Here is a 19280-nt window from a genome sequence, read left to right as displayed (position 1 = left end):
TGCTGGTTGAAATGACAATGGGTGTTTTGTTTTTGGCCTGTGCTGTATGAATGAGGGGAGCCCCATGTTTCCCCATCGTTCTCTCTGAGTGAAGCATTGGGCCTCCTTAAAACCCATAGCAACATGGCTGTCTGAGAATGAGTCAGGGAGAGACCAGGACCACACACAGAGCACGTGGGCCCCTCACTGGAGCACCCGGCCAAATCTCTCTTGCTTTCTCTGCGCGCGCAGGCACGCACGCACGCACGCACACACCAGAAGAGAGAGACAGACTCATCTACAAGTCAGTTATTACACCAGAGAGAAAAGTGCCAATGTGACTTCTCATTTCATATTGGTCTGTGTAACATGATGTCCCCTGGAATACATATTAGTAGTAGAGACTGTGCCTAAGTCCTGTGTGTTAATGAACCTGCGACTTCCTACAGAACACACTGTCGCTGATGTCTCAATGCCTGCCTCTGAATAACTTCCCCCATCACACTGACATTATGAACACCTGGCCTGTAGGCCTATAATGTTATAGTTCATGCAATTAGTTAAAACAACTGCAGGGCCATGTGCACAAAGTAGAAAGGTGTATGGAGAAGAAGGGCTTCACATGCAGAGTGTGTCTGCTCCCAAGCCCAGGCACATCAGATTTCAGGCCAGGAATGCATCTAAGCTCAGGTTTTCATTTGCCAAACGGGGTGGAGAGGAACCATTTTAATGTTTGACGTCTGACTGTTCACAGCTATATTAGACTTTCAGCCCCAACTAGCCTGGAATGAACTTCAGTGTTTGCAACCAAATCATGGAACATTTTTAAATAAAAATACACTCAAACTCACTTATAATTTCCCCTGCATTTCTATTTCAACATGTTGTATTGTGGGCAGTACAAGACCATACTACACTTGTGTTAAGTATTGCAACACTGGCTGGTACAATCTGTGAAACTGCAGTTTAGACAATAAAACAACATACATGTGTTAAACTGATTGACTATAGAACACACATGTAGTCTGTGTGGATAGCGTACACAGACATGCTTTCACATGATACTACAGCAGTAACAGAACATACAGTTGTGTAACCTGTTGTCACAGTGGTCCTACTGGAGCTTATAGACACATTGAGGTTGGAGGTCAGTAGCCATTTATGCCTATATCCATGTGTCATTTTCTCTCACGCTACCTCAACCCCTATGTCCTCATCGCCCACCCACTGACAGGTCACAACAAGCCATCTGGGAGTACAATACAGGGAAAGAATGTCATGAGACTCTTAAATATACAGTAACACTTCATTTTAGACCACCGTTTCCACTGGTATTTACCTGGCGTTTATTAGGACAATTAGAAATGGTGTCATTGGGTAGTTTCTGGCACTAATTACATGAATTCAACACAATTGGTAACCAACTAGCTGATACATGGATTGGAGTGCTTGTTGTGATGATTCCCAAAGAAACAAATAAAGAATTCACAAGATATTGTCTTTACATAAGAGAGTAATTACCATTTTACCACGTAGAGTCAAAGTAAATACTCTCTGTACCTAAGGGGAATTGTGGAACTAATTTTGACATGTAAAAGTGTTTTTTAATGTTAATTCTTAGGATTTTACATGGGTCAGTTACTAGAATGAATTCCACACCCACCTGTACCGTTTAAATACAGAGCTAATCAGTAGTCTTGACCAGTAACAGTATGTTGACCCACATTGAGAAAAAAACTGCTATTCCCAGTGGACCTAACTGGGTCATGTTCATTAGGAACAAAACGGACTAAAACAGGACTTGTCCCATAAGAAGCGCTCAATTTCATTTTCCGTCGCGTGCTCTAAGGAACACAACCCCTGTGAGGGGAAATGCCAACAGGTTTAGCTGACGGCCCAACATGGTTATGTTATGGAGAGTCACAGCATTAGTGTAAACTCCAGCGTTGCAGCGCTTGCCAATCTAAACACCAGTGCTTGTGTAAAAGGCGTTACGGAAAATAAGACTGTTTATTATAAAATCAGGCCTTTCTGTTGCGCTTTCAAATGGGGAAAGCCCCTAGTAGCTCAGTGAGTAATAAACTACAATTACATTATTGGTCTGTATGGATACCCACAATGCTTCATATACAAAAGATATGCTTTATTGAAAGGAATGTATTTACAGTCAATTTAGCTTGAAATATACACTTAGTGGCCAGATTATTAGGTTAACCACCCCGTTCACGAAAATGGGTCGCTCCTACAGACAGTGAGTCACCTGTCAATGGCTTGCTCTATAAAGCATGCAGATAGGCATTCAGTTATTGTTGATTGAATGTTAGAATGGGCAAAACGAGTCACCTAAGTGACTTTGAGCGTGGTATGATCGTCGATGCCAGGTGTGCCGGTTCCAGGATCTCAGAAACAGACGGTCTCCTGGGCTTGTCTAGGGTTTACCGAGAATGGTGAGACAAACAAAACTCGTGCAAGCTAACAGGCGGCATCTCGAAACGCACAACTCGTCGGTCCTTGTCACGGATGGGCTATTTGCAGCAGATGACCACACCAGGTTCCACTCCTATCAGCTAAAAACAAGAAGAAGCGGCTCCAGTGGGCACGCCATCACCAACACTGGACAACTGAGGAGTGGAAAAACATTGTCTGGTCCAACGAGTCAGGATTTGGCGTAAGCAGCATGAGTCCATGGCTCCATCCTGCCTGGTGAAGACATGAAGTCCCTTGATACCAATAGAGCAACGTTTGAACGCCACACCTTGTAGAATCTATGCCCTGAAGAATTCAGGCTGTTCTGGAGGCAAAGGGGGGACAACAATTTACTCTGTGTGAATGGATTTGATGTAAAACGAAATGAGAATATCCCTTAAAATGTGTAGAAATCAATTGGGTAACACTTTACTGTAAAGGCTGTAGGTGCAATGATTTATTTAAGCAATAAGGCTTGGGGGGGTGTGGTATATCGGCAATATACCACGGCTAAGGGCTGTTCTTATGCAAGACGCAACGCTGAGTGCCTGGATACAGCCCTTAGCCATGGTATATTGGCCATATACCACAAACCCCCAAGGTGCCTTATTGCTATTACAAACTGGTTACCAACATAAATGGCGCAGTAAAAAGAAAGGCTTCAGGGATCAAACAACCCAGTTTATAAAACTTGTTATAGCATGCATGGCAAACTACAGTTGGGAGATTTAACATACACACAAGCTAAATTGACTGTAAAGCTAATGAGCTTTATTACATTACTTGGGTTTGCGCTTTCATATTTGAGAAGGGCCGACAGAATTGTCTTGTTCTCAACTCTATGAGAGTATTAGCGGATAACTGGATGGATATAAATAACAGATCAATGTCGTAAACCACATTGACAAAAAAGTAACTGGACAGAGTCTACATTATTTCAGCAGGGTTTGGACTCCGGTTGCTGGGTTTTTTCCCTTTTCAATAAATTACAGATCGTGCCATATTTGAGATGAGTCAAATGACGAATAGCTGTGAATGGAGGAGTTCTCCATTGGCTGTCTGGCTGGAGTACTTCCTGATTAGATGCATTCATTTTAGCTCCCCTGGGGCACAGGGTGGGCAGAGTTTCAACATTGACCATTCCATTGGTCATAAAGTGAAAACTCCACCCATCCAGGATACTGGGTGAGCTAAAACGAAACAAGCACACATTGACACACTGTCCAGGCATCTAGACCTTTTCGGAACCTTGGTTTCTCAGCCATTTCACATGGGTCTGGTCCCTCACCTACATCAACCCATTCAGGAAATAAACCATTGGTTCTGGTAGCTCAGTTGGTTAGATTATATACTGAACAAAAAGACACGCAAGAGAGTCAAGAACGCAGAAAGAGAGCAGACCACCTCGACTCTTGTCAAATGGTGGAGCATCCAACCAGAATCTTTGGCCTCAAAGCCAGTCCTTGCACCATTGAAATGATCAAGCAGCCTTGAAAATGAACACCATCTACATGAAAGCTTGAGCCCCATCCAGCAGAAGGGGGTAGAATTCCAGACTCCCACACCCCCTGGGTGACCCTGGGGTTGATGACCTAGTCCTGGTCCAGTTTGATCGGGTAGGACCTGATCATGACCAGGTTACTGCCAAGGGTCAGTACGGTGCTGCAGGTTGTAGTTCTGAAGCTCAATCTGGTCCTTTATCTGGTTGATCAGAATCTGAGACAAGAGGATCCCCACCAGCTAATGACAGAAAGAGAGAGAGAGAGAAAGAGGACACAGGAAAACAATAGAGGCTGGGTGAGCAGAGAAGTGACTTTAGAGAAGTGACTTCATGTGGTTCCTGACCCTCTCTACACTTCTAGATGATGTGCCCATAGAGTTACAATGTGAATCTAAATAGACCAGGACTGGGGTCAAATTAAATTGAAGTCAGTCAATTCAAGAAGTACACTGAAATTCCAATTTAACAATTAAAATAACAAAATGTACTTTCAGTTACTTCTTAATAACCTGAAAAGGAGAAGCTATGTATTTCTACTGTTTGATTTGAAGGAATTGAGTGACATCAATTGGAATGGACCCCAACCCTGGAATATACTCTACAAGTGTGTGTGTGATGTCTACCTGTGGGATGGCCAGACCCAGGGCGATGCCCCCTAGCATGAACAGGTTGCTGTGGATCCAGTTGACCAGCTTGTCGATGCAGCCATTTGTGTGGATGAAGGCACCAGCCTGTAGATATGGCAGCTCCTGTATCCCCTGACCACACATTGTATTAATGACCGCCTGCAGAGAGAGATACATTTGAATTACAATGCACAATAATGCACAAGTACGTACATGACATTGCACATTGTGCTCGGTTGAAACTAAATCACACTTGACAATAAAGTGGAACATAAAAATAGCACACTTAACTGTAGCCTGTCATGATTTAACCACTGTAACAAGTTGCTGGCAAGATGATTGTAATACCCCAAGGCCCCGACCTCTAACCCCTGACCTCATCTTTAGACAGCAGGCAGCAGGAGAAGGGAACAGAGCAGCGCTCTCGGCTGCGGTTGTCTGTGGTGCAGTTGAAGTACATGTTCTGAGACCAGTCGGTGTAGGTGACACCTCCACAACAGCTGAACTGAGGAGACGAGGACAAACAAGTCATTGGTTAATGGATTGTATAGCCTGTGTAGTCAACAGCTGTCAGTCTGTATTTGTGTGAAACTTGTTGTCAGTGTGGTGTGTAGATGTTGTCTTTTAACTCAGGAGCTTGTGAGACACATTTCTGATTAAGATCTATACAATGAACTGTTGTTTTCAGTTGAGGAAGATAGAGGAACCAAAAAGGATCATCTCAAAACCAAATCTGACAAAGACCCCTCAGTACTGAATAAACAGTAGTGTAACTACCGTCGCTGTACAGTACTTGAGATCAACGTGTATTATTTGGGAACAACAAGTATTACAGTGAGAAAGTGTTGTTTCCAGTTATATGTGGTCCCCTCCTCACCTCTTTCTGACCAAAGTCGATGAGGTTCTGGAGGTCAATGTCATCCCTATAATGAACGATGGCATTGTTGATAATCTCACTCACTTTATTCCGTGCCTTTAGAAAATAAAGAAAAGAAAGATGACATTTGCTTTAAATAATTTGTTTAGTCAATCAACTAATACACTCAATTGTAACCTGAGCAAGACAAGATTGTTCCCACATGAATGAATTACACACATGTATTTATCCTGAGTAAATCCTGGTAATATAATACCCCCATAGTTAGAAAACAGACCTGACTTTCTTTAAGCTGCATTCTGTCTTTACAAACGTGCACACACACGTAAGCAAGCACGCACAGTGGCACGCGCACACTCAAAGTTTACACGTAGTACATTCCTCTGAAAACCAACAGCCTGCTGCTGGATGAGTTAAATCGACCGGTGAAGTGCAGTTGAAGGCAACTAGCAGCAGAGGGCGCTCTCTGGCCACAAGTCACAGACTGACAAACAGCCCAAAAAAAATAACTTCCTCATCTAAATGTACATTAGCATTATTGTCGTCATTATCATATATTTCTGACCCTTATCTTACGGTAATTACTTAAATGAACTGATATGAGCACTAACTGAGCCAATTGAACATTAGAAAGGCAACCTTTTTCAACAGTCTAATCCAAAAGCATGGCTTTCGTTGGCCGCTCTTGTAAATATTGTGAATTCACGTCAAATCTTTCTCTTTTAATGATTTCTATTTCTCTTGTTGTATATGCTGTGTGTACGTTTCAATTACGCAGATTTGATTCTGCACAAGAACTGCCCTTTGGGGACAGTAACAATCTATTGAATTGACCTCAAAGAGAGATGTTGCACTTCTTTAACAAGAACTGGAGAAGGACAGAATGTTGGGACCAGGTCCAGGTATAATGACCTAGCTAGAGGCAGGGGTGGAGGAGACGGAACGTGAGGGAAGGAGTTCCCAGAGTAAACTTCTTAGGGGGAACCGACATGTACAGTTTATTATGGGTAATAAAATGCTGCATGATACAACCAATAAAAATAATTCCCATAGTGATACCCCCATAATTCCCATAGTGATACCCCCATAATTCCCAGTGATACCCCCATAATTCTCATAGAATTATTGGGGTATCACTATCCTTTCCTAGTGGAGATACAGTACCTTATCTGAGAAGACGAAGCCCAGGACACCTGTAGCTAGCTGCAGCAGAAAGATGATAGTCAGGAAGATGCAGAACTGGAGGAAATAAGGAAGGAAGGAAGGCAGGAAGGAAAAAAGAAAGAAGGAAAGAGAGAGAGAGAGGAAGAGTTAATCATTTGTTCAGTCTGAGGGCAAGACTCACACAAGTCTTATGGATAAGAATGTATTAGCCTGGTAATCCTTCAGGAGTCAAAACCCCCTTCAGCAGATAACCTGAGGAGGACTAAAGTATCTCATACTAGGCTATTCAAATGATAGAGCACAACACAGCTGATAATTGGCAGTGGTCCAATTCCAATATTTTTAGAATGCATTCTTCCTTCCATCCTGCCTGCCTGCCTTCCTTGAGGTAGAGATAACTGATTCATACGTTTGGTTATGTGAAAGCACCATTTCTATCTTATTGCTTTCACCCACCAATCCTTAACAGATCACTGATTTCTTCAAGGAAGGTAGGTAGGCATGAAGGTTTTATTTATCAAATACAAGTCTGCATTGTGGGGAATACGTTCGTAAGTAAGCATTTCACAGTGAAGTCTACACCTGTTGTATTCTGTGAATGTGACCAATAACATTTGATTTGATTTTGATTTGAGGGTGCTCTTTTAAAAAGAGTTAGAAGTGGGCTAGACCACTGACTGTCTGTAGGAGGCAGATGTTCTCTCTGAGGGAGCCCACACAGCCACAGAAGGTGATGAAGAACATGAGCACCCCCACGATCAGCAGCAGGATGGCAGGGTCCACCGCTAGACAGGCCATGGCTGCCTCTGGGAGAGGGAGAAAGAGAGGGAGAAAAGGGACCGAGAGCAAGTGAAAGAATCATGTACCGGAGAGAGTGGAGAGAGAAAGAGTATACGTGGAGCCAAAGAGTGAGTGAGTGAGTGAGAATACGTGGCGCCAGAGAGAGAGAGAGCGAGAGAGAGAGCTTGATTTGTTTACAATGACTCAAGTTGGTTCTTATCTTAGAAGGAATTACAAACATAGTGGGGATATTCATCAAACCTTAGAAGAAGTTGTGAGCCGTTTGTATTTTTGACATTCTTCCTAACAGAGGGACCTTTGGAACCACATAAACAAAATGACATACTCTATAAACGTCCTGTACTGCCTTGGCATTTCTGCCTTGGTGTTGCGACCAGGGTCGTGTTCATAAAGGCACAAAACAGGAGAAATGGAGTGAAACAGGATGGGATGAGACTACCTGGTCCAATAAGAAACTCATTTTCGTTTTCCTTTTAAAAACGTTTAGCTACAGTATGGTGCAGGACCTAGGCCTATTGAACTCAGTATGAAAGCACCACTAGAATGCCATACAAACAGCTCTGGAAATTCACACTGAATGTAGGCATCCATTGAGTCAATGGAGGATCACTTACCGGCATGTTTCATGGCGTAAATACCAACAGACATCAACACCAATGAGATCATCTGATAAAATGAAAAGAAAAAAGTCAATGTTATTTTTCTTGTTGTAACTAGGCTTATGGAGTAGAACGATATGAGACTAAATATGAACCTGTGTCTTTGTGACAGTATAACACAGGAGAAAGACATGCAGTCTCAAATGGGGGAGAACAGGAGGGATTTAAACTGTCCAAGGCAGATGTTTTTAATCTCAATATCAAATAATTCATTACCTTACTGTGATTGTTTGTTTTTGACCATTGTAATTGAAAACAACAATACCTTCTTGGCAAAGAGCAATTTCTCAATCAAAAATGTTTCTAGGATTGTCTGGGAGGAAAACTGAAAACTAGCTGTTATTGGCAGAGGGGTTTGGAATTCTTTTTTTATTGGTCAATTACCAAATGTACTACCTGGTGATGTCACCAGGCAGGCCAAAAGTACATTTTCAAACAGCTCTTACAGTATCATCATTATCATCATTATCATATTCACAATAGTATAGAAAACAGTAAGGAGGTATGTGAGAAACAGCTTACTCTGGAAATGGAAGTCTTCTCCTTTAAGAGCAGACCATAGTTATAACTCTATGGAGCAGATACACACACAGCCAGGCAGGAGCTACGGGATGTCACTACGCTCAAGTGAAACTTAACATTCAACTACAGAAACTTTAAGCTGCTTTTCAGAACCAGAATCAACCCCCTGGAGACCTCGGAATTGCATAAAACATTACATTTTTGTTTCTGTCTGATTCTGAGGAGAAAGAAAAAACCCATCCACACAGCAGAGAGTGGAGAGAGAGGTTACTGTAGCAGGTGAGGAGAAGTCATCTTCCTGCTATTAATCCTTTCTGGTTAAAGTCGGATTTTACCTTTAAACTACAGTCGTGGCCAAAAGTTTTGAGAATGACACAAATATACATTTACACAAAATTTGCTGCTTCAGTGTCTTTAGATATTTTTGTCAGATGTTACTATGGAATACTGAAGCATAATTACAAGCATTTCATAAGTGTCAAAGCCTTTTATTGACAATTACATGAAGTTGATGCAAAGAGTCAATATTTGCAGTGTTGACCCTTCTTTTTCAAGACCTCTGCAATCCGCCCTGGCATGCTGTCAATTAACGTCTGGGCCACATCCTGACTGTTGGCAGCCCATTCTTGCATAATCAATGCTTGGAGTTTGTCAGAATTTGTGGGTTTTTGTTTGTCCACACGCCTCTTGAGGATTGACCACAAGTTCTCAATGGGATTAAGGTCTGGGGAGTTTCCTGGCCATGGACCCTAAATATTGATGTTTTGTTCCCAGAGCCACTTAGTTATCACTTTTGTCTGACCTCCTACTGTGAGACTCACCTGCAGCCTCATCAGATAGCCCCAGCACTGAAGAGACACAAACTGATCAACCCTGCGGAGAACCTGGAAGACATGATGTGTAAGAAGCACAACACACTCATGGAGCTGTTCTGTAGGACTGACCAGACGTGTGTGTGTGTGTGTGTGTGTGTGTCAGTTCTGCACAGAGACTGACCATAAGACTCAGCACACCGTCCCTCTTGAGGAAGAGTTTGGGGAGAGGAAGGCTCAGCTGGGGAAGACGGAGTCACAAGTGCAGCAAATGAGCCGGGAGCGACTGCAGAAGATCAGTGATATCAAAACGCTCTGTGGAGGCCAGCAAGAACGACGCAAATCGAGAAATAGCAGATGTGCAGGTCTTCACTGCTCTGGTGGAGTTCATTGAAAGAAGCCAGGCTGAGCTCATTGGGGTGATTGAGAAGAAGCAGAAATCAGCAGAGAGGCAGGCTGAAGGGCTCATTAAAAAGCTGGAGCAGGAAATCACTGAGTTAAAGAGGAGAAGCACTGAGCTAGAGCAGATTTCACACACTGAGGACCTTCATCTAGTCCAGAGCTTCCCATCCCTGTGCACCCCATGAACACCAGGGACTGGACTAAGATCAGTGTTTACTGTGATCTGTGTGTGGGGAACTTAAGGAGAGCTGTGTCTCAGGTGGAGGATACCGTTACCAAGGAGATGGAGAAGTTGTGTGATGCTGAGATGAAGAAGGTCCAGCAATGGGCAGTGGATGTGACTCTGGACCCTGATACAAGACATCGCTATCTTGTTCTGTCTGAGGACAGGAAAAAAGTGAGAGATGGATACAGGCAACATTCTCTCTAATAAGACCTAGAAAGGCATTGGAATATTCCCAGTGTCATGGGAAAGGAGGGCCTCTCCTCAGGAAGATTCTACTACGAGGTGCAGGTTGAGAGAAACTACTAGGTTTTGGGAGTAATTAAAGAGTCCACAAACAGAGCCCTCCTGTTACGGTACCCTGAAAATGGATTCTGGAATGCACGACTCCTAGGTGATTGGGTCTGTCCTATTGGTCGCACCCCAGTCTGCCTTAAGAAGAAGCTCAGGAGAGTGGGGGTGTTTGTGGATTTTGAGGAGGGTCAGGTCTCCTTTTATGAGACTTGTTCTCCACATCATATCTTCTCTTTCATTGGCAACGCCTTCACTGAGAAACTATATCCATACTTCAACCCTGGTTGTTATGGTGGTGACAACTCAGCCCCATTGGTCATCTCTTCTGTCAATCACAGATTGACAATGACATGGGAAAACATTGATTATCAGTTAACACCCTGCAGAGGTGCTGTAGCCCCACGAGTCCTGAACTTTTCATGATTCTTAACTCAACCATTGTGGTGACTTGAACTCAGTCTTGATCACTAGTAACTTAAGCTTTCTTCACATTGCAGGCCTTAAATGCTCAAATCAGTTTATTTTCCAAATCCATTTAGGAATAGTGACTGTTCAAACAGCAAGTTACAAGTGACCAAATCAGATGTGCGTGTGTTAAGACTGCAGTCATTTGGGGTGGCAGGGTAGCCTAGTGGTTAGAGCGTTGGACTAGTAACCGGAAGGTTGCAAGTTCAAACCCCCGAGCTGACAAGGTACAAATCTGTCATTCTGCCCCTGAACAGGCAGTTAACCCACTGTTCCTAGGCCGTCATTGAAAATAAGAATTTGTTCTTAACTGACTTGCCTAGTTAAGGTAAAAATTGCTGACAAGGCTATGTGTGCACAGTGGCATAGGCTGATTGGTGGTGGTGCTCGTGCTTCTTAGCACTCAGAAGTTATGTAGCAGGCTAAGTTTCCCAGTTGCTTTGAATGTTCAAAATCATAGTGCAAGGACACTTTTAAAGCCTCAAAAGGATAAGATGATCCAACTTTCAAAAGGAGTCCTTTTTGGCCACAGCAGTTAACTAGCTAGCCACATTCACTAATAGGTTTGTAAACTATTAACTAGCTAGCTGGGTAGCTTTCTAGCACATTCACTAATAGGTTTGTAAACTATTAACTAGCTAGTTGGCTACCACATGATCTTGTCAAACTGTCAGAGTAGCTAGCAAGCAACAAGATATACCAAATAACAGTCTAAAAACCACTTGAAAATTCAGAAAATTCAGATTTGACCGCTCAGACACAAATCTGATTCCTGGCCATGTGACGTATCAGACTTCAAACCACCTATGAAGGTAGTGTGAAATGTGGTTTGAAATATCCTATTCCATGTGCTTTTTGGCTGTTCGGACTGCAAGAAAAATAACAGATGACAATGGGATATGCCAAAAAAAAAAGAAGGATTTGAGTCACTTCAAACTGCCAATGTGAACCAGGCTTTAGTTGTTCATTAAAGTTTCTCTCCTTTGCATAATTCAACGTGCTATCTACAACTCTTGTATTACCTAACAAGCCTTACTAATATACATTGAACAAAATATAAAACCCAACATGTGTTGGTCCCATGTTTTATGAGCTGAAATAAAGGATCCCAGAAATGTTCCATATGCACAAAAAGCTTTTCTTTCAAATACTATGCACACATTTGTTTACATCCCTGTTAGTGAGTATTTCTCCTTTGCCAAGATAATCCATCCACCTGCCAGGTGTAGCATATCAATAATATGATCATAGAGCATGATCCTTACACAGGTGCATCTTGTGTTGGAGACAATAACGTGCAGTTTTGTCACACAACACAATGCCACAGATGTCTCAAGTTGAGGGAGCGTGCAATTGGTATGCCGATTACAGGAAAGTCCACCAGAGCTGTTGCCAGAGAATTTAAGGTTAATTTCTCTACCATAAGCCACCTCCGTTGTTTTAGAGAATTTGGCAGTACATCCAACCAGACTCACAACCTTAGACCACATGTATGGCGTGGTGTGGGCGAGCAGTTTGCCAATGTCAATGTTATGAACAAAGTGCCCCATGGTGGCGGTTGGGTTATGGTATCGGCAGGCATAAGCTACGGACAATAAGAACAATTTCATTGCATCAATGGCAATTTGAATGCACAGAGTTACCGTGACGAGATCCTAAGGCCCAGTTTATATTTTTGTTCAGTATACTAAGCTAGCTATTTTTCTTTACGCTGTGAACTGTAGCTTGAAAGATTGTTGGAGCACAAGCTTTAGCATAAGCAAGGAACTTGTGACTCAACTACAACGCTAGTGACTTGGGACTCTAGTGGGACATGAGGTTTAGTCACTTGACTACAATACTAGCAATGTGTACGTAACTTAAAATGTAAACAAAAACCATTCAGTGCATGTCAGAACAGAACCATTGCAAAGTGGGTGTGCTGTAGTATTTACACTAGTTTTAGTCAGAGTGAGTAAAAGTGGCATACAATGTAAAACTAAATTGGATTCTCGAATATACAGTTTAGCACACAGAGAATCATATAACGGAACCGACGAACAACGTTCAACTAGTGACGTTATCCATAATAGGCTGATGGGTCACAGTTCAGAACTAGTGAGTTGGGATGTGTTCTGTTCTATAGAGTTCGTTCTCGTTTGACTAAATAAACAACTTGGCAGCGATCAGAGGGCTTTTCTTATAATGGCCCTTTCACTTTTAACTCCAACCTGTAGCTTCACCAACATAACAGGGAGCACACAGCCACCCCTCTCCCACTCCAGTATCCAGTTTCCACACCTTGCACTTTGGAGGGAAAAGCCTAGTCTGTCCTCCGAGTAAGGACGAGTCTTCCTCTGCACAAAGGAGGCTAAATGGACAGTTTACAAAACCATTGTTGTTATCTATGCAAAGATAGAGAATAAACTCTTGAGCCATCTATCCAGTCATTAGTTTGAGTTGAGCGATTCATTGGTTGTGGTGTAAATTCTGCCCTCTAAGTTATTTCGGGAAAATGGAAACAGAAAATGGGCGGCCTTCCTACAGCTCTGTACCTCAAATGGAATTGCCATGTGGTCACTAGAGATAGATATCTTCCTTGGTGGTTTGTTCAGATAACCTCTCACACCATAGTTCACACCATAGTTCACACCATAGTTCACATTTGTAGCAATACTGATGACTCCCTCGCGTTTAACAGTCTACGCAGGGTGTTAGATGTGTCCTTCCAGACACATTCTCCAGCTAGCCAGAGGGGGTGAAAAACTACTTCAAAAATGCATTCCTCACAGCCAGAGATGCAAGTTTTTACAAGATCTTATCCTGTTTGCACAAGGCCGAAGAGTAGCTCTTTGACTTGTGGTACGTTGTGAGGGACAGGACTGTAACAATCAGGAGTTTGTTTTTAGGACGTCCATGTTCAAACTTGTAAATCAATGTAGAAGTGGCCAGGGATGGGGGGGGGACCTGGTTCCGTCCGTGAAATCTTTTTGACATGTAAAAAATTGTTTATGGTGAATGAAATTATTTTACATTAGTGTGTTCTTGAGTTACTCTTTTTCCATGTCCACTTCTGCAGGTGACCCATGTGGTAAATGTAGCAGATGTAATGATACCATTACTGTACATAATGAAGAATCAAACCTGAAAGGAAAGTATTTTCAGGGAACATCCGGGTGTGGACACACTGACACTGTAGCCTACATGTTGTTTTGCACATAGCTAACCTCAAGCTCTGTCATTTCCTGTCTATGAATCGGCCTGTATCTGCTATGCATAGGAAGGATTAGCTCTGGTCTCTTCACACAACCAGAAAGATTTGCCTCTGCTGGTTAATTAACTCCTCTCTGTTAGTAGAGGAATGCCTACTAAACACCCTGGACCAGAGCTAAGGTGATAGTAGAGGAAGAACCTACTAAACACCCTGGACCAGAGCTAAGGTGTTAGTAGAGGAACGCCTAGTAAACACCCTGGACCAGAGCTAAGGCGTTAGTAGAGGAAGAACCTACTAAACACCCTGGACCAGAGCTAAGGTGATAGTAGAGGAAGAACCTACTAAACACCCTGGACCAGAGCTAAGGCGTTAGTAGAGGAAGAACCTACTAAACACCCTGGACCAGAGCTAAGGTGATAGTAGAGGAAGAACCTACTAAACACCCTGGACCAGAGCTAAGGTGTTAGTGGAGGAAGAACCTACTAAACACCCTGGACCAGAGCTAAGGTGTTAGTAGAGGACCGTGTACTACACCCTGGACCAGAGCTAAGGCATTAGTAGAGGAAGAACCTACTAAACACCCTGGACCAGAGCTAAGGTGTTAGTGGAGGAATGCCTACTAAACACCCTGGACCAGAGCTAAGGTGTTAGTGGAGGAAGAACCTACTAAACACCCTGGACCAGAGCTAAGGTGTTAGTAGAGGAAGAACCTACTAAACACCCTGGACCAGAGCTAAGGTGTTAGTAAAGGAATACGTACTAACACCCTGGACCAGAGCTAAGGTGTAAGTAGAGGAATACGTACTAACACCCTGGACCAGAGCTAAGGTGTTAGTGGAGGAATGCCTACTAAACACCCTGGACCAGAGCTAAGGTGTTAGTAAAGGAATGCCTACTAAACACCTGGACCAGAGCTAAGGTGTTAGTAAAGGAATACGTACTAACACCCTGGACCAGAGCTAAGGTGTTAGTAAAGGAATACGTACTAACACCCTGGACCAGAGCTAAGGTGTTAGTAAAGGAATACGTACTAACACCCTGGACCAGAGCTAAGATAGGCCAACGTTTCCGCTAGTTATGGAATGTAAACACAGCAGAACTGGACATAAATCCACGTCAAAACCTATTAACACTGCAAAGCAGTACGGACTAAAACCCAACACTGGAAATCCCAGTCTGCAATAACAAGGCTGCTTGTTCTTGCGTCTTAGTCAGAAATCCCCTTAGTGTTGAACAGTGAGTGAAAGTTACAGTTCCCCCAAGCACCTGACAGTAGGCTGACATCTGTACTATCAATTTGCGTAGTTTGCAAACTTCTGCTTCCAGAGTTGTTAATGTTAACAGCTGGCTGCCTTTTCATAGTTGTTATAGATATTCTGTACTCAAGGACAACGTTTGGGGAAGAAGCTAAATCAGTCGGCATGCTGACACTCATAAACAAAGCAGATGTCATGAGATCAGGAGCATTCAGAGTGGCACATTTTCCCCCCAGATGTTTTTCTATTGAACAGATCGTGAGAGATGATGGCAGTGGGGAAAGAGAGAGCGAGGGGTGTGGTCAAAGGGCACTAGGCCAGATTCTAGCCTTTGCCGACACTATAGACAAGTGTGCCTACACTGACAGTCATCATGGGATGATTGCCTATGCTGTGTGTGATGTTAAAGCAGGGCCCATATCAAAAGGTATGAACTCAATACAGAACACCAAGCCTGGATATTTCAAAGAGCTCCTATCTCCTAATGTGTCATAGGTAGCTCAGAACAGCGCAGGACTCTAGTGTCATCACCATCAAAGGCATATCAGTGCTTGGTGACACAGTGATTTTGGGGGGGGGGGTCCTCCTCACATATTTTGATACAAACTGTGGCTAGGAAAGCTCATTCAAAAGAAAAAAAAATGGGGCCAAGATTAGTTTCTGATAGTCAAACATGCAAAATACAACTGTAACAAGCATTTGATGAGGTCTCGCAACAACAACAAAGAAGAGAGCAAATAGCCCTCTCACAGATAACTGTTTCAACAGCTTTCTACGAGCGGATTGAAGTGTCTAAGAGGCATATTTGATATGCTCATTTGACTGCTAAACAGATTTGGAGAGGAGAGTGCATGGGCCCCCTTTTCACAGAACCCCATGTTGCACCATCAGCATATGAATAAATGAAACTTTGCGTTGCTTGGCAACAGCTTGGTTAAAAAGGTGCTGTGACAGTGGGCTGGCGTATACAGAGCAGTGTATATTGGAGTTTTGTTTGCTACTCCTAGTGGTTTTCACATTATTATTGAAATGAGAGTCTGGATCCCCTCTATATAAAGACTATTAATTTAGGTCTAAATGTATTCTAGCAGCCAACGTCTATCAAGACTAGGTCCATTATTAATGGAGTAAAATTGGTTATTTAAAACACAAATGAGTTCCAAAACAAGGTGACACTTTGACCAATGAGAGAGCTGCAAAGTATGTGCAGGCATTCCTTAGCATGCCTGTAGCTCCATTCCTCACCACTATCACAGCTGTGATGTTGTAGCTGCTGTTTAAACATGTTCATCAGCAAATAAGCACTCCTTTAGTATGACACTAGTAGTAGTCATTGGTGTCAAACATGAAGCAGAATACAACCTTTATTTCATGTACTCCTTTGAATAGGCAATATTGGTTATTTTCCACGGTTAAGGATTGATTATGATGGTTTTGTAGCATAGACGCAAAGGCATAAAAACATAGCTAAATGTTTCATCCTATTGAAGACATGATTGTAACATAACTATTTTGTGGGGCTTAGAAAGAATGTGTCTTGTTAGTGAGGCTGGTTTTCTCATGCATTCACACAATAACAAATTAACAGCCTAAATCAATGGTTAACCAGTTCTCACAGCAAAGTAGACTAAATTACTGGAAGTTGCTCAAATGGATATTTACAATTTGTACAATTAAAATGTGTGCCTAAACTTAAATTGGGCAGAGTGAGGTGCACAGATTACGCAAATCAGCAGACAAAACCAGGAGAAATCTAAGCATATGAAATACTTACCCAAAATATTAAGTTAAAAAGGAAAAGTAGATATTTGACAACTGGGCTGACAAAGCTGAACTCTTTATCGTAAGTCGCCAGCGCGGCTCTTTTCCCCATGGTTAAAAATCAGAATACCCAATCCGTGCGTAAATGTTGGCTATCACCTTCCTTGGTCTTTCCGAAATAGTCCAGGTAAATCAAAGCATTCATACGTGCGTTTATAGCTACTTTTATTTACGGAGTAAATTACAGTAGTCTACGTTGTAGAGCGAGTCACTTCTCACCCTCGGTGGTGCTGGATTCCAATTACATTTCCTTATTCAGACAAGTCTAGAGAAAATAGGCTACAAACACAACAGAGACACAAGCCTACAGCAGCAGCGCAACCTTGGGTTTGTAAAGAGGGCGTCTTTCTCAGTATTGTGCGACGTGAGTCACCTGTTACAAAGTTGCTAGTGCTACTGTGATTAATGATTAACGGATGTAGCCGAATATGTAACTTTGAATTTGTTTGGTATCTGCAATGTAATCAATTACAAAACAATACAAAATAAAAACTATTAATTTGCTTTAATGAATTAAACATGATTAACAAACCAATTTTATGTTTGAGGCTATAGGTGCATTTGACTACATAAGATAAAACTGGTACACAAATTACACAATAAATACACACTTGCTCAATTTTACATGATTTATAGTAACACGGTGTCAATATCTTTAACGTAAAGGGTTTGGCATTAAAGGCCCAATTAGCCATTTTTTATCAATATCAAATAATTTATGGGTAACAATTAGCTAAGTACATTAATGTAATAGATTTCATTAAAAAATGGGAAAAAAACAATTTCTCAAGCAAGAATTTTGCTTGGACTTTCTGGGAGTGGTCTGAGTTGAGAGGGGAAAACTGAAAACTAGCTGTTATTGGCAGAATTAGGAATTAGAATACTAGACTAGACTTGACACTTTTTATGATGGTCTAAAGGTCATTTTGATCAGATATTGTGTAAAATAATACATTTTAAGAATTTAAAATATAGCACTCACAGCTTTCCAAGAAACACAAAATGTAGACATTTAGGATCTGTTTACATGTATTTTAAAGGCTATTTATACAGAAAGTGTATAAACCTGTAAAAAACTGTAGTTATAATTATCTGACAATATTTTAATACACACTTGCAGATATATCACATGCATTACATGTTTTTTTCTGCATAAGTCAAATTTGGATTATGCCTCAACGGCCATTCATAGACTAGTTTGGATTTGTCCCTGACCAATATGGCTGCCATTTTCACTCCATTCTGGAACTTGGAGGGTTTATAACATAGATCCCCTCTAGTAATTTAATAGGATCTCTATGTTTGGAACTCTCTTTGTTATTGGTCTATTAACCAAATTACCGCCTGGTGACGTCACCTGGCAAGCCGAAACTCCCGCCCATGCAAACCTGCTGATTAGAAGGTCCTATGTAGATTGGATTTTCAAGCAGCAACTATCAGAATTGTTTTAAACACGTTTACAGTGTTAGTTAATCAGCTGTTGTACAATTGATACAAAACATAGGAGAACTGAACTTTGACTGCAATGGGCCTTTAAATAATCAGTTCCTTTGACATTGATGTTCTCATATGATTACAAAGTTAAACAGATGCACAAAGAGAGAACAGTCAATAGTATTTATGCCTTGAATTGTGAGGAAATTCAGATTACCATGTGCCTTCATCTGAGATCACCATACTTAAAAAAAGTGATACAAAATGAAATAAATAGGACCAAATAATTTACCCTCACGGCCTGTAATGAATGCTGTTATGCCAGGGTATTACACTACAGACCCTGTCCAGGAGGCTTTTGAGGCCTGGGACTCTCTTAGTCACTGGCAGCCTTCCAGGTAGCCCTCCTCTGGGTCGCCCTTTAGTGCCAGCTGGCTGCCTGCTAGCACCAGACAAGTTGGATCTGTTCGTCTTATTTCTGCAAAGAGGCTATGGATTAAAGGGTCCTCTGTTCAGTACTCCATGCTCCTAGGCCTATAGAGTAGAGTGGAGAAAATACATGAATGTAGCCAACCTAAGTTGTTATGTTTTGCCTGATAAGTAGTAGTAGTAGTAGTAATGAAATTAGTGGTGATATAGTAGTGGTGGTGAAATTGGTACACACCCATTGGCCATTTAAGATAGACTATGAGGGTTGAAGTTGTAATGTTCACACAGCCAACATTAGATCCATGACCATTTCTTAACCATTTGTTTGAATGCAGGACCACCTGCCCCTTTATAAA

At 42.0% G+C, this 19280-nt stretch overlaps 1 protein-coding gene across 5 annotated transcripts; it reads right to left on the bottom strand.

Annotated features, from left to right (window-relative positions):
- Window positions 1-833: 833 nt before the first annotated feature.
- Window positions 834-17413, bottom strand: LOC109876765 (tetraspanin-33-like). 5 transcript variants are annotated; one of them, XM_031818544.1, is made up of 10 exons: window positions 17015-17413; window positions 9592-10185; window positions 9417-9479; window positions 8029-8080; window positions 7292-7419; window positions 6614-6688; window positions 5450-5545; window positions 4949-5077; window positions 4570-4731; window positions 834-4185 (listed from the first exon to the last, which is right to left on the bottom strand). In XM_031818544.1, exons 2-10 carry the CDS (start codon window positions 9592-9594, stop codon window positions 4084-4086), a joined length of 810 nt encoding a protein of 269 aa, XP_031674404.1. In that variant the 5' UTR covers window positions 9595-10185; window positions 17015-17413; the 3' UTR covers window positions 834-4083. The 5 variants fall into 5 exon arrangements, with proteins under 5 accessions (XP_031674404.1, XP_031674406.1, XP_031674402.1 ...); XM_031818546.1 differs by lacking the exon at window positions 17015-17413 and having other exon boundaries at window positions 9592-9648; window positions 10086-10170; XM_031818543.1 differs by having other exon boundaries at window positions 2102-4185; window positions 9592-10189; window positions 17015-17300.
- Window positions 17414-19280: the final 1867 nt, after the last annotated feature.

This window comes from Oncorhynchus kisutch, unplaced genomic scaffold (assembly GCF_002021735.2).
Source record: "Oncorhynchus kisutch isolate 150728-3 unplaced genomic scaffold, Okis_V2 scaffold1472, whole genome shotgun sequence".
NCBI classification, from domain to species: Eukaryota; Metazoa; Chordata; class Actinopteri; order Salmoniformes; family Salmonidae; genus Oncorhynchus; species Oncorhynchus kisutch.
Note: the sequence above shows the minus strand (reverse complement) of the source record. Positions and strands in the feature narration are given on the sequence as shown.

Bases quoted from the DNA above. Each gene is read 5' to 3' on its own strand.
- LOC109876765 (XM_031818542.1), bottom strand. From the start codon at position 17,113: ATGGGGAAAAGAGCCGCGCTGGCGACTTACGATAAAGAGTTCAGCTTT. The intron at 5,546-6,613 runs GTACTGTATCTC...TATTTTCTAAAG, and splicing joins GCTTCGTCTTCTCAGATAAG to GCACGGAATAAAGTGAGTGA. The intron at 4,186-4,569 runs GTAGACATCACA...TTCTGTCATTAG, and splicing joins TGGGTCTGGCCATCCCACAG to CTGGTGGGGATCCTCTTGTC.